The sequence below is a fragment of the Engraulis encrasicolus genome, chromosome 23 (genome assembly GCF_034702125.1).
Source record: "Engraulis encrasicolus isolate BLACKSEA-1 chromosome 23, IST_EnEncr_1.0, whole genome shotgun sequence".
NCBI classification, from domain to species: Eukaryota; Metazoa; Chordata; class Actinopteri; order Clupeiformes; family Engraulidae; genus Engraulis; species Engraulis encrasicolus.
In genome coordinates, this window is record NC_085879.1 from 9932793 (window position 1) to 9948746 (window position 15954).

The 15954-nt window shown below is 43.4% G+C and overlaps 1 protein-coding gene across 1 annotated transcript in view; it reads left to right on the top strand.

Annotated features, from left to right (window-relative positions):
• ocrl (OCRL inositol polyphosphate-5-phosphatase) overlaps positions 1 to 15954 on the top strand; it is a 40537-nt gene that overhangs the window by 5680 nt on the left and 18903 nt on the right. The window contains exons 4-10 of the mRNA XM_063190168.1: positions 34 to 72; positions 3594 to 3707; positions 9311 to 9511; positions 10616 to 10958; positions 11856 to 12017; positions 13857 to 13958; positions 14630 to 14744. Coding sequence (XP_063046238.1) covers positions 34 to 72; positions 3594 to 3707; positions 9311 to 9511; positions 10616 to 10958; positions 11856 to 12017; positions 13857 to 13958; positions 14630 to 14744 — 1076 coding nt within the window. The remainder of the gene's footprint in view (positions 1 to 33; positions 73 to 3593; positions 3708 to 9310; positions 9512 to 10615; positions 10959 to 11855; positions 12018 to 13856; positions 13959 to 14629; positions 14745 to 15954) is intronic.

The window sequence follows — 15954 nt, forward strand, 5'->3', positions numbered from 1 at the left end:
TACTAACGCTTTCTTTTCATTCTCTCCATTCAGAGGCAGAAGAGGCTCTGCTCATAGACATCCCTCTAAACAGTAAGTGAAACATCTCCAAAATCATTTAAAAGAGAACATATTAAAGTGTTGTTGATATTTTTTTCATCATCTGGCTCTGGAGAGAGTACTCTCACATCTGTGGTGTTGTTTTTTTTAACACCTAACTGAGCAGTGAGTGCAACTCCTCCAAAGTGAATTCACCAAAAACTCTTAACAGACTGTTTGTAACTCTTAACAGACTGTGTATATCTTGTCATTGGCAATTGCACATCTTCTGGTGTTGTTTTGTCTTGAAACACTTTAGCCGTAACTCTGAAAAGTAGGTGCAACAGCTCCTGGAATTCAATTACACAAAAGTTTTGTTGACTGTGTGTGCTTTTTATTCTTCAAGTAAACCTTATCTCGCAGTTCTTGTATCCCCACAATGTTGTGTTGTGTTGCCCAAATCTCTGTTCGCTGTAATCTGGGGATTGTTGAAAGGCTGAAGGCTTATTCCTCACGCTAGCTGTGGGCTGTGATGAAAAAGCATGCTTTCGCTATCAGATGGGGATACTGTTGTGGCATCGGTGTCACTGTTGCACACTGATAACAAGACTGTGTGTTTAAGTCTGAGATTGGTTTTCCCCCCCAGGAGGCAGAGTAACTCTATTTTTGTTGTTCTGCCGACAATGCCACAAATTCGGAGTAATTCTATTTTTTGTTGTTCTGCTGAACACGCCACAAACTCCTGATCCGTCCCACATTCTGCTGCAGTCCCGCCATCGTAATAGGCCCAGATAATAACACCCTGATTATCTCAAGTGTCTGGGACGAAGTTAATGGGGAACATGGATATATTTTAGGAATAATAGTAGTAGTAGTAGTAGTAGTAGTGTTTCAACTGGAGAGTCAGAGGAGTGCTTTACTGCAGCCTGTGTATTTTTGTAAGCCATTTGTGTGTGTGTTTTTGCTCTTTCTATTATACTCATGTCATCATCATAAGGAGGTTAGATCATAATTCTGCAATTATCTAAAGCACTTTCTGGGACAAAACGGGGAGGTAACGGGGGTATATTTTGGGAGTATAGTAGCAGAGTTTAGACTCAGGAGAGGAGTGTTAAGCTGTCGTGTCAGTACATCTTTGTCTCTATACAGTACAGTACAGTCTATACTTTCTCATTCAGCTACTCTCCCACCATCATAAATAGGCCCAGAAAATAGCACCATGATTATGTTTAGTGTAGAACAAAGTTAATAGGGAAGTAACTTTGGTATATTTTAGGAAGAGTCGTAATTTTTAGATGAGAGAGATGATCTTTGAAAGTCATTTGGGTATTTGCATTTTCTGTTACACTCCTACTGTCATAATGGTCCCAGATGATAATACCATGATTATCTCTACTATCTGAGACAACATGAATGAGGAGGTAACATCAGCATGTTTTGGGAGTATAGTAGCAATGTTTTAACTCCTAAACTGGTGTGTCAGTGCATTTTGGTATCTCACTTGTGTCTGTGTGTTTACTCATTCTAATACTCCCACCTTTATAATTAGGCTCTGATAATAGGTTAGTGCAGATTTTATCTAATATATGGACAAAGTTAGGAATTGTAGCCTGATCTCCAAAAATTCCGTGCTCCTGGACACGGATACTAAGGACACGAAATCCGTGTCCAGGAGCACGGATTTTGACAAAATTCCGTGCTCCTGGACACGGAATTGTTTTCCGTGCTCCTGGACACGGAATTGTTTTCCGTGATGGGCACACGGAAGTGCTTTCTATAGGATATTACCACAGCACTGTGTTAACTGTATCATATATCAAATACATACCAAATGCTAATCCTAAACAAAATAATGCTACAGCAATTTAAGTTGTGCCCTGACCAAAACATTCCCTAACCTTAACCTGTCATTACAGACATATTTTTGAGAAATACCTTTTCCAGTTGGTTGCTAGGCTATCAAACTCATATAATGAATGCAATAAAACTAGCTGTGCCCAGACCAAAACAATTTCTAACCCTAACCTGTCAGTAAGAAATGTTTTTTTTGAGACAAATATTTGAAATGAGAAAAATCTTGACAAAACACAAGACTGTGGAAACATAGAGCTGTGGGAGTATCGAGAGCAATTCTGTGTGTCCATCACGGAAAATCATTCCGTGTCCAGGAGCACGGAATTTTGGCAAAATCCGTGCTCCTCGACACGGATTTTGTGTCCTTAACATCCGTGTCCAGGAGCATGGATTTTTTGGAGATCATGTTGGAATTGTAGCCAGTCTTTCCCGGGGATTTTTTGCCAAGGTGGAGACTGATTAGCTGATATCAGAGACATGTGACTGATCATTGGAAAGGCGATATTTTGCAGTTATAGATATGGAAAATACAAAAAAAGTACACGCCTAAGTTAATAAAGGTGGTCGGTGTTTGTTGTCAAGGTGGACACCTTAACAAATAGAGTGCTTTGGGGGAAACCCTGGTAGTACAGTTTTGACACAAGAGACATGAGAGTGCTACTAGACAGCAATGTGTATGTTTGTATCTCATTTGCGTCATTGTGTGCTCTTTTTGATTCTCTCTCGCCGTCATAATAGTCCCAGATAATAATCCAGTGATTATCTAATATATCTGGGACAAAGTGAACGGGGAGGTATCACTGGTATATTTTGGGAATAGCAGTAGTGTTTGCACTCAGGAGAGGAGAGAGGAGAGCTTTACAGCACTGCAGTGTCTGTGTGTATCTTGTTGTCTCATTTGCGTCTGTCTCTCCTTCTACTTTCTTTGCCTCTGCTCTTCTCTTCATGCGTCTCTTTTTTTTCACACTCTCTCATCTTGACACCATCTCTCTATCTCCTTTTATCTTTTATTTTCTCACTCTGATGCATGTCAGTCATACGAGACTATAGTGTGTAATGCGTGTTTGTCTATGTGTGTTGTTTATAATATTTTGTATCTGGTAGTGTATGTACGTGTACAAACAAACTGTGAGTAGGTTGAGAATGGCAGGTCTGTCCAAAGTAATATCAAGCAGCTGCAGGCAAAGTTCTGCACAGCATGGGCAGCAGTAGTCAATTTGCTGTGTTGCATAGACAATGCTTTTTTACCCGATTTCCACTGTGTAACTTCTGAGAAATATTTGAATCCTGTACGCGGGTCATTGATGTTGTTTTTAACTAGCAGATGCCAGGAGGGTGCAACCACTGTTAAACCCATTACTGTATCAATTAAATGATATATATTTTCGTTTTTCATGGATTATCTAAAAATCACATTCATTGGTTGTACATTATTTCCAAGTATTACTTCATTTATTGAATTAATACAAGAGTGGCTATAGCTGGGTTGTACCGCCTGATGTCTACCACTAAAAAAACATCAATGACCCACATATGAAGTTCAATTGTGGGTGAAAACAAATAATTATTTTGGGAGAGAGATATGGGGAAGGATCGGCAAAGGACCTTGGGCCGTAATCCGTGTCGCCAGTGTAATGGTGCGACGTCTTAGCTCATTGAGCCACCGCGCCCCCCAAATAAAATAATTCTAATGTGTTTCCATCTGTGTGTGTGTCCCACAGGTTCGCTGCGTGTGCGTCTGAGGGGGGAGAAGATTCCGGAGCTGCAGCTGGAGCTGCAGGATGACGAGCGGAGCCAGAGCTTTGTAGCGCAGGTGAAGAGGGCCAAACAGCACGGTGAGTCATTAGTGACCAGTGAGCACAGGGCAAACCACCACAGGATGTGATGTCTTTACACTTGTTACTTTCTCTCTCACGCGCTCTCTCTCTCCGTCACATTGTCACGCTCTTTTTCTGTCTGTCTATCTCTTTGGCTCTTCTTCTCTCTCTCTCTACCTCTCTCTCTTTCTCTGTCTTCCTCTCTCTCTTCCTCTCTCTCTCTCTCTCTCTCTCTCTGTGTCTTCCTCTCTCTCTTCCTCTCTCTCTCTCTCTCTACCTTCTCTCTCATTTGCTCTTTGCCTCTTCTCCTCTTCCCTCACTCTGTTTCCTGTCTGGGGTATCTCTTTGCCAGTGTGCCTGCTGTACTTCTGTTGCTCTTTTTCTGTAAGTCTCTCTCTCTCTCTCTCTCTCTCTCTCTCTCTCTCTCTCTCTCTCTTTCTTTCTTTCTTTCTTTCTTTCTTTCTTTCTTTCTTTCTTTCTTTCTCTCTCTCTCTCTGTCTCTTTTGATGCACCCATCCGAAATCATCCATAATTTAGTTCCACCCTTCATTATTTATTAACCCGCAGAGACAGCAGTCGGTGGCCAAGCAAGATTTGCTGCACACCACTTAAGAGCTGTGTCTCCTGAGGGCCTTTTCTGTTGCTCACGAGGTCAGGAGAAGAAGCATGTATTTGACTGCAAGTTTGTACTGTAGCAAAACTTTTTCCCCTCCTAAACCTCCGAACTCCAGAGATGGTATCTGACACACTCAGTTTAAATCCAATTTTGGTTCAGGCTATCTTGAGGTCAAGCGAAGTCATGCACATACAAGCACTCACATAGACTCAGATATGTACACAGAGAGATACAGACTGACATACTTACTCGCTCAAGTGAGTGTACACTGTACACACACACACACAGACACACACACAGACACACACAGACACACACACACACACACACACACACACACACACACACACACACACACACACACACACACACACACACACACAGACACACACACAGACACACACAGACACACGTCACCACGTCATGTCCACGTCTGGGAACTATGACCATTGCCAGTACCGCCAACACACACTTCCTCGTGTAGTTGGACACATATTTTGAAAAAGTGCTGATGCTACTACTCCCGGAAAAAAAACTTGTCAGACTGGTTTCTGTGCACTAACCGTCCGTCACAATGGGGGAGGAGCTGATGATTATTATTTTTTAAATGGTTAACTTGTGAGTGGGCGAGCCAATTGTTGTTGGGTCACCGCCATGTGGATACAATAGCAGGAGCAGCCGTCAGTCAGAAGCCTCTGAGTCGGACATTAACCCATTTAAGCTTAAAGCACCTGCAAAAAAACGCTTGCTGAATGCCTAAGCCGTTTTTAGGAAAAGGTGCCCTCAGCAGATAAAAACTTAAATTTCCCAGCCTCCGAAGCATACAAAAAACACGAAATAAGTCGCATTTCAAAGCTAGGACCCTCATCTTGCATTAGAATGTGTTCATTCAGCTCTAATATACCCACATTGTCAGAAAAACCTCAAATCTCAAGAGTCTGAATGTGTCTATGTCGTTCCATGCACCTTGGTCAATGCAGCGTGTATGCAGTATCAGGCTTAAATGCGGGCATTTAACAGCCATAAGGTACAGTGTTGGTCACAGTCGGTTTACTAATAGTCTCTCTTTTTCCACCGACTCATTGTGGTGGTCTGCCTCCCACGCTGCCTATAAAGATTGTCCCTAGCTGCACTTCATCCTCCTTTCACTCCTTCTCTCTCTCTCTCTCTCTCTCTCTCTCTTTCTCTCTCTCTCTCTCCACCTCTCTCTACCTCTCTCCATCCACACCCAGTCATTGTGGCCTGTTTCCCAAGCGTTTCCTCCCACACTGGCTGCTGTTTGCAGAGTGAAAGAGGTCCTGCTGATACAACCTGCTGGTCGAGCTGAGCTACAAATCTGTTGGAGTTGCATTTTATGGTTCTGCAACCTTGCTGTCTATGTGACAAATGTTATCTTTTTTCACGAATACTTACCACCACCATCAAATTTTAAGTATCCATTATAACTGTGAAAAGTTCACTTTTCATACATGACCCCCATTTGGAATGTTCAGAAATACATTTTAGCTGCAAAACTTAGTGTACTTTGGACATACTAGTAAATATTAGTTTATTACTTAGTAAATGTTCATGAAAAGATCAAATTTGGCCATGGAAAATCGTTTCAATGAACGGTATAGTTGCAATGCGTATTCTGACCACCTTCCTACACAGTGCACCTTTAACCGCCTCGATTAAGGTTAGGGCTATATTACAGCAGATTGCTACAAGTAGCTCATGATGACCAAGCAGCCCATTTCGACAGGGCAGGGCAGGGTAACAGGGCTAAGAATGGCTCAGACAACATTAGGCATAACAGCAGTAGCAGCGGTTGCATAACACCATTTATGCATGTCGTAAAACGCGGGTGATGTCCTTCACGTTTAATATCCGCATTAGATATGGCAGACAGCCGGTTGTGAGTGTGTGTGTGTGTGTGTGTGTGTGTGTGTGTGTGTGTGTGTGTGTGTGTGTGTGTGTGTGTGTGTGTGTGTGTAAAAATGAGTCGCATATTTGACTTGATAAAAAGCTGGTAGTCAGTGGTGTGTGTGTGTGTGTGTGTGTGTGTGTGTGTGTGTGTGTGTGTGTGTGTGTGTGTGTGTGTGTGTGTGTGTGTGTGTGTGTGTGTGTGTGTGTGTGTGTGTGTGTGTGTGTGTGTGTGTGTGTGTATGTGTGTGTAAAAATCGCATGTTTGACTTAATAGATAAAAACTGGTCTTCAGTGGTAAAACTGTGTGTGTTTGTGCGTGTGTGTGGTTGTTGAATCAGCAAAAGAGCTAGGTGCATTAATGAACAGCCAAGAGACAGCCAAACCGACATGACAAGACCAGCACAGACACATTACCCACATGCTGGTCTAGATTACGATAATTGCTTTAGACTGCCTCCACTGTTCCCTACACACAAACATGTTCCTGTTACCCTCCCCTACCTGAATACTAATGCTGGACAGGCCAGGGTCCCTGTTCTAATACATCTTGGCTAGATGTCAGATATTTGTTGTTGCACCATTAGATTGATTGCAATACTTTTGCCCGTCCCCTACCAGTGTTTCCCATACATTGAGGAAACTATGGCGGCCCCCCATAGTTTAAATTTGGCCGCCATAGTTTACAAAAATGTAAAAAAAAAAAAAAAAAAAATTTTTTTATTTTTTTTTTTTTTCTTTTTTTTTTTTTTTTTTTAAACGATATCCGTTTTTGTTAAAAACGATTTGAATTACGATTTTGAATTTCCTTCGCATTTTCCTCCTGGAGTAAATACATCCTATAGACTCTGTATTGGTTATATAAGTAGTCCCACGGTAACACAGAATGAGGGGAAAGCATTAGGAAGTGACCGTAAGGGTATTACAGTTGATTCATGTGTGCACACGTGTAACATCGGGTGAGACAGAACATGTGCGCGCAACGATGCGTTATGACACGCCGATATGCGAGGATCTTCGTCCAAATCGCTAGTCGCATGCATCATCGCTAACTGCGTTTACATCGCGTGCCGCGTGTAAGGGAAATGTTAGTTGTTGACATGTATGGAATTCACTTCAATTTGTGCTGTTTCTTGCTTCAGTTGTGGACAAAACGATTGGCCAAACTCACAATAGAAAGCCTGTGCTGTGCTACTGTCCCAGAGAGCTGAAAAAAAAAAAACCTTCATAGAAGAAGTCACACTTAACAGGGGTGTTAACCAATCCAATGAGTTCTCTCTCTCTCTCTCTCTCTCTCTCTCTCTCTCTCTCTCTCTCTCACTCTCTCTCTCTCTCTCTCTCTCTCTCTCTCTCTCTCTCTCTCTCTCTCTCATAGTAGCCTACTATTTACCCATAACAAAAGGTGAATTTCTGAGCCCTTTTTAATTTGTAGCCTATACCACTGAAGGCATGATAATGCTTCATCATATTTTAGAAATAGGGCCTATGTGCATTTTATATACCAAATGTTCATCATTTTGAAATGGTTTCAGTTTTTTTATGACTTGTGTATGACTGAAATTATCTCTGCATACTATCAGTGCTGCAATTGCTTTGTAAACATAGGCTATTCAACACACTTTAAAAACACACTGAAAAGATACGGCCATAGTAGCCTACTGAAAACATTTGGTTCATAATAATGGTGATTAATAAATGGTGGTCTTAAATTGTCATACTGACATCCTTGAATTTGACTTGGTAGATCACGGCAGACCATCAACTTCAAAAGTAGATCTTGGTTAAAAAAAGGTTGGGCACCCCTGCTATAGAGAGAACCACAAGTGCTTGAAAGACAGGGATCAAAAGCCTAGTCAAGTTGTTGTAGTTAACTTGGGTTTGGGAGCAATATAAAAAACCTTCAGAGAAGGGACAGTTGGGATGAGTTTACTAACACTCCCTAGGCTTTGTTTTACAGTTGTAATGAGTTTGGTGACAGACCTTCATTGACACAGCAGAGGAGACATCGGGCTGCATATAGAAACATAAATGTGTAATATGTTGTTCAGCCCTTTTAATGGGAGGAATTTGGAAAAAACTGGCCCTGTGACCAGCACCCCTCATGTAGAATGTGTACACCTACAGATATGTGTGGGGGAAAAGGCATAGCCTACCCTCTAAGACCCTTTTTGTCTATGCGTTAACAATTTCACAGTGCTCCTATTTTGTTTTATTATTGTTTCCCAGACCCCTGCATGAGGGACGAATGAAACTGTGTTGTAAAAAAAATTATTCACTGTACTGCATTTTTTGACAATGACAATGTACTACTATTATACAAGTCATGGGTAAAATCTTATGTAGCCTTATTTCTCAAAATATAAATGGCTGAAATATAGGCCCAGGCCTACAGTTTCTCCATGCGCCAATGTCATACTGTAGTCATTGTTTTGCCGTTTTGCATTTAAGCTTACGCTGCAAGAATACAACCCCCCCCCCCCAAAAAAAAGGCCCGTGTCAGAAGAACCCCCCCCCCCCCCCCCCCCCCCCCCCCCCCCGGACAAAATAAAACCCGGCTGCCCCCATAGTTTCCAAAATTTCTGTGGGAAACACTGCCTACTTATCATATTATTTGGCCTCCAGGGTAACTTTTTGTTTTGCCTTCAGCTTTTATTAGCACGGTGTTCTTCCCCCCTCAGGGAGTATAGGGTTGCGGTGGGAAAGAAGGGCAGAATTGATTTATGAGCTTGTCTGTCGTTGTTGTTGTTGTTTGTTTGTATATGCCTCTGCCCAAAGTTGCCGCAGGCATAACTGTTCTTTGGTCGCTGTATGGGAGTCTGTGTGTCCATCCATCTGTCACTGATTTTCTTGTCTGCTGGATGAATTTTGAGTTATGACCAAATCTTGCGTGCATGAACAATCTATGGAAAACAAGGCACAGGAACTGATAAGCTTTTGGAGCATTTGGGCCTCTCAAGATGGGTACTTTGGCTGATGCTTTGGCTTTGATTTCCATGCTTTTACTGAAACATTTTTTTAATTTATTTAATTGTATCATTTGTTTTTTTGTTTTTCCAAGTTATTAACTTTTAGTGTCAATTTGTATATTTTTTTTATACAGCGGATTCCAGAACAAGCACCCCTAAGACCCAGGAAGCGTTACCGCCGGTGCCCCATAAGGGTTCGATGCCCGTGGCCCCCCAGAGAGGCGCGTCCAGACCGCCCAACGCCGTCGCACCCCCGCCGCCCGTGCCCAACCTCGCCAGGAACTCAGTGCCTGCCAGCCCCAAAAGCAACTCCCTAGGCAGGCAGACACAATCAGGTATGTATGTGGTGAGGCACCGTGTTTCACTGGCTGCTTACCTTTCCTCCTTTTCCTTTTACTTCTACTGCTTCTCTCCTCCTCTTCTTCTTCTCCTTCCCCTCCTCCTCCTCTATCTAGTCCTTCATCTCTTCTTTCCTCTCTTTTCCCTCCTCTCTTATTTCCTTGCTTGTAGTGTAGTGAGATGGCACAATTTCTACCTCACCCCACACATCGCCACACCCAGTCATTTCCTAGATTCACAGCTGTTAGACAGCATAATTTTCACCTCGATGCCCTGTCGTCCTCCGCCATCCTCCTCCTCCATCCTCCTCATTCTCTTCCTCCTCTACTTCTACTTCTACACTCTCTTCTTTCCTGCTCCTTTTCCTCTCTTCCACAGCACCCTGCTCCTGTGATGAATGTGCCGTCCAATAGAGTTTCTCCCTAATTGCCTTTTCATGTAGAGCAGCCATTTATAACCTTTGACATTAGGGCTGGTGTCTGCACAGGGAAGAGCCTAAAGTGGAACAAATGTGGAGGAACACACACACACACACACACACACACACACAGACTGAGAGCTGCTATTGCCTCTGCTAATACTGCTACTGTTAATGCTGCTACTGCTGCTGCTGTTGCTGGGTCCTTGGTGCTCCTGCTTCAAGCTGCTGTTGCTAGTGCTGTGATGTATGTGGTGGTGCAGTGTGCGGTGCCCCCTGTGGTGATTTATGATTGTTTACATCCGCTCGCTTCTCCTCTGCTATCCTCTGTTCTGCTCCACTCGACACACACATACGCGCACGCACATGCACAGAAACATGCACATATACACCTGAGCACACACAAATGCGCACACCCAAACATACGCACCTGTACACACATGTACAAACATGCTTACACACTTGCATGCACATAGGGACACACATACACGTCCACATCCACACACAAATATACACACACCCAAGAGCATGTACATACTCATCCACAAACATACACACCCATGAATGAATATATACACACCCACATACATACACATACACACCCATGAACACATAAACGAACATGCATGAATGCACCCTCCATCCACACCACTACTCACCCTCTCCCTTGCCCTCCCTGCAGATCCTTCTATGGTGCTGGCCTCTGACTTTGGCTTCGAAGACAACTTCAATCACACACTGAGGGTGGAGGAGAAGAAGAATCAACAGAACCAACAGAACCGGACTAGTACCACCAGTAACAACACTACCACACACACAGCCTCCTCCACCACTGCCCCACCCCCACCACCACCACCACCCGCCCTCTCCAGGGACCGGCTACCAGCCCCACCGCTGCCCCCCAGGAAGGGCTCCTTCACCCCCAACACGCCCCTGCCCGCTACCCCTTCCTCCAACCGGGACCACCAGCACCAGCGAGGGCCGCCGCCACCACCCGTGCAGAACATGACGCCCGTCCGATCAGAGTGAGTGGAACGTGGGAACTGGATGCAACCTTGTCCTGCAGAGTTTCAAGTTGTTTGAAGGTGGAGGCTGGAGCACACTGCAGCTTAGTTTTTGAACATTTATTTTGTGCACACACACACACACACACACACACACACACACACACACACACACACACACACACACACACACACACACACACACACACACACACACACACACACACACACACACACACATAAATGTTTAAAAACGATACTGCAGTGTGCTGCAATCTCTACCTTCAAGTGATGTTTGTCCTACTATGATGCTCCTGCAAACTGAGGGATGATGCGTAGAGTCCCAATTGAAATTTCAAGTTGTATGCGGGTGAACATTTTCATTCCACACGTTTTACAAAGAGTTTAGATAGAAGCAAAGTAGTGACGTATGTCGGTGAAGAACGGCTTGAAATACCAAGCTCCAAGAAATGCTTACACATAAATTCTTTGGATAGCCATGTAATCAAGTGGGCTACTTCTTGAAAAACTCAAGTAGTCTAGTTGCTGGATTACTTTGACATGGATGAAGGAGAATCTTCATTATGCATTGTGATCATTTTGATCATTTGGGTAGGGTTTTTTTTTTGCACTGTCAGATAGTACATAGGTCAGCACCACATAGCCACAAACCCAAGACTTTCCTCTAGCCCATCCTCTACCCTACTTAACTCTCAAACACTCTACTCTACTCTACTCAACTCTACTCTACCCTACCGTGCTTTACCCTTCTTTAAACTTAAATACTCTCCTTTACTCATTCTCCTCTCCTCTCCTCTCCTCTCCTCTCCTCTCCTCTCCTCTCCTCTCCTCTCCTCTCCTCTCCTCTCCTCTCCTCTCCTCTCCTCTCCTGTACTCTACCTTACTCTCCTGTACTAGCTATCGGACGTCGTCGAGTGTGGCCAACTCCACCACGTGGACGGACAGCCCGTCGAGCAACACCATGCGGCAGGCTCTACTGAGCCAGGGCCAGCGGGAGGGCATCATACGCCACCGCATGAACAAGAAGGAGAAGGAGTACGTCGACATCAAGAACTTCAGGTGAGGACCTCCTCCTGTGACACCTGTGATTACTGTGATGAGTTACTTTCATGGTATTATATTGATGTATTATACTGGGGCATGGTCAAGAAGGAACTGACCACTGTGACATTTATAGTATTGTATGTCAGCGTCATATTAGGGAAAGAAGAATGTCGACATCAGGCCAACTTCAGGTGAGTCCCCATTAGCATGTGTTGCTCTGGGGCTCTTACTTTTGTGGTAATATAGTATGGTATTATTATGGGGCTTGGTCAAGAAGGAGAAGGAGTATGTTAACATCAAGAACTTCAGGTGAGGGCTCCACACACCTACTTTAGCTTAGCCTTGCCACCCATAAAGTTCCAGTGAATTCATATTTCCCCTCGAGTTATGACTGGGTCAAGTTTTTTTAGGAAGAGATTGCTCATGTTGCCAGATAACTGACCAATCAGCGAACGGGGAAGGGACAAGCAGTGAATGGGTTTGAACAGTGACTCATTGTGTGTGAGCAGATTTCATGTCACGACCAACGATACTGATTGGGTGAAATGAGAAGTGCGTTTCAAACTTCAGCAGTGTTCGTCTGTTCCACTAGTGATCATTTAGCTGAGTTTGGCTGTTCCAGACCCCTCTTTATGAATAAAATTAGTATAAGGATGGTAAGACTACCTCCGGGCAACCACACAGCCGCGACTGCTGTGACCTATTACTTTCATTGTATTATATTAGGATATTATGTTACGGTATTATGTAACGATTTGGCGGTATTATATTATTATTCAGTACATGTACGGATTACCATTTGAACACATAATCATCGAATGTGATTTTGTTACGGTAATCCAGCTCATATCAGCCCCCACACCCGTGACTGTCGTGCCTCAGGCTAGATGTAGCCCTACTGATGATGCAATGGTTATCCTTCAGCAATCAGAGGTTCAGACTTTTGGCTTATATGCTCACCTCAGGACGATCACCAACTTAATGCAAGTTTAATGTGCAGTGTAGTTTGCCTGGACTTATTAGATTGTTGCATACTTCTCCACAATATCATCTGAAGTTAGTGATGCAGTTAGTGAGGTGATGAACAGCTGATTGGAGTGCATTTTTCCTATTTTTTTTTTTTACATAAAACCATTTTGCTGTTGTTTTTGCCTTGCATTCAGGGTGTCCATGATGTATAACCGATAGATTATTTTGAAATGTGTATGGGGCCTTACATTGTAGTGCCCTAACTCAGGGCTCTCTTGCCCCTGCCTGCACTACATGTTTTAATGCCATATTTAAAAAATAGACCACCATCATGCACAGAAGCTGAGTAAATACATCATAACACTGCAATCACATTAGACCTCAGAGTATTATCCTTCAGCAACACATCCCTGCTAGGGGCCAGAGCAACGGTGTTGGCGAGGAACACTGTACATTGCTTTTGGTTAAGGCAGTTACCCAGGTGTAGAAATATTGTCTTAAGACCTCAACATGACTGTAGCAGGCAGAAGGTATTCCCCTTGCCCCCCGCCCCCCATTCCCACATCCTCGCCTCCTTGCACCACAACAACAGGATGCCGTGTCATGTCATGCTTGGCGCCTGCTGAAGTGGATGTTTCCATGACGCTGCTCGCATACTTTTGTGCCCCCTTCACTGCTCCCCTCTTTAACCTCTGTCTCTTTCTTTCCATCTGTCTGTCACTTTTTCTTTCCCTTTCTCGGTCTCTGTGCTGCTGTTTCTCTTTATCCTTTCTTTCTTTCTTTCTTTCTTTCTTTCTTTCTTTCTTTCTTTCTTTCTTTCTTTCTTTCTTTCTTTCTTTCTTTCTTTTTCTCTCTCTCTCTCTCTCTCTCTCAATCTCCTTGCAGGTTCTTCACGGGAACGTGGAATGTGAATGGCCAGTCACCAGACAGTACGCTAGAGGCCTGGCTGTGCTGTGACCCTGACCCACCTGACGTCTACGCCCTGGGGTGAGTGAGGAAGCTAATGTGGATGATGAGTAATGAGAGGTTGATAACACGTTATATGTTGCCAGTAGCAGTGTGTCTCAGACAAATTCCCTTTGGACAGAATACAGTATAGTAATGTCTTGAAATATCTTAAATAAATAAACAAATTTAAAAATACAAGTTAAAACGTGGCCATTGTTTTCTCCGGGCTTTTTATAATTTCAATTTCCCCAACTGTACTGGAGAATGTCCCGTTGCCAAGTTGCCATGCAACTGGTTTTCATGGGAGCCCGACAGGAAACCACTGTGCCAACCTCGATCAGTCTCTATGTGGTTGGCCCAAGAACTAGGCCAGGACAAGCATGCAGGGCAAGCATTTCTGTATAAAGCTTCTCACCACATGAGGAAAATGCAGTGTCATTTTGGGCAAAAAATAGCCGCACCCTTTCTGGTATGCATTTGACAGTTAAGCTTCATCAATTAAACTCTCTTTTTCTGAATGCACTTAATAATTGAAGTGGGATTTCATACGTCATTGTTTGATGTGTGTGTGTGTGTGTGTGTGTGTGTGTGTGTGTGTGTGTCTGTCTGTCTGTCTGTCTGTCTGTCTGAGTTTTAGGCGCACACATGTTTAAATTTGTCTCTGTGTGTATAATATATCGTGTGCGTGTGTGTGTGTTGCTGTGTGTTAGGTTTCAGGAGCTGGACCTGAGCACGGAGGCCTTCTTCTACATGGACTCCTCTAAGGAGCAGCAGTGGGTAGACGTGGTGGAGAGGAGCCTGCACCCCAAAGCCAAGTACCGACGGGTATGCACGCAACACTGTCTGAACCAGATTTGGAGAGCAGAGCAGATTTTGAGAGCCTAAGTCATGTTCCTTCTGAAAGAGCCCATGTGACCTGAGATTGAAAAACAATGAATGGGAAATTGACTTTTATTCCTCCAACGTCTCCCTTTCATTGTCGTCTGATCTGAGGTTCCATGTCACCTACTGGAAGGGCCGTTACTTAGTCTCTCTGTAGAGTGCAACAGTCCTGCCCCCTCCCTTATTGTTTTCTGGTTTTGGAAATGAAAGCTATAGCATAGGTTCTACAAGGAAGATTCTCATTCCATTTTAACTGCTCATTTACTTTAGTCCAATATGTAATGTGTCCGTCACCTGCTTTAAAATGTCAAGTCAAGTCAAGTAGGTTTTATTGTCAATTTCTTTACATGCACTGGTCATACAAAGAATTTGAAATTACATTTCTTGCTTTCCCATTAGACATAGACTAATCTAGGTAAGGACATAGACAGTATAGACATAGACAGTACTTATACATGGACTTAAGACAGTATGGACATAGACAGTGCTCATACAGACATTTAAAGTGCAAGACTGGACAACAGAAGACTTGTAGAGGACATACATTAAGAGGTATCTGTTGTGCTTTTGTGCTTTTCCTAAAAAAAAGTCCTTTATAGCATTCTGACATGGTAATAGTAGCATTTTGAAGAAAATAAATAAATAAATAAATAAAATGTCTTGTCTTAAGTGTAATGTACCTTTTCTGCCTTCTCAGATGCTGACATTTCGGAAGTACATTTTCCACTCAGTTTCTTGACATTTTGGAAAATCAATGTTCAACTTCTGACCAGCTATGGGGTGAAAAATGAACAAAGAAAAAAGTTACAAGTTTAACTTTTGTGTTTGTTGAGATTTACATTGTCAGCCTTGTTCTCTGCATAGTTCAATTTCCTTTGGTGCTGTGGCACCCTTACTGTTTCCAGGCCAACTAGAACGGCACTGGTGCCCGTTCCTGCACCAGTTACGTTCGGAACTTATGTGCTTACCTGCGAACCACCCATGTTCATACCAGGCTGTGAACTTTTCTGTATGTGACCAAGAGTTGCTCAGATGAACCTGTTAATGTCCACGCTGTCGTCATGGTTCGGAGAGAAAAAAACAACTATTTTTCTGTTTCAGTCAGACTTGCGGAGTAAACCCGCCAGACGGTTCGAGATTAATGGGCACTGGC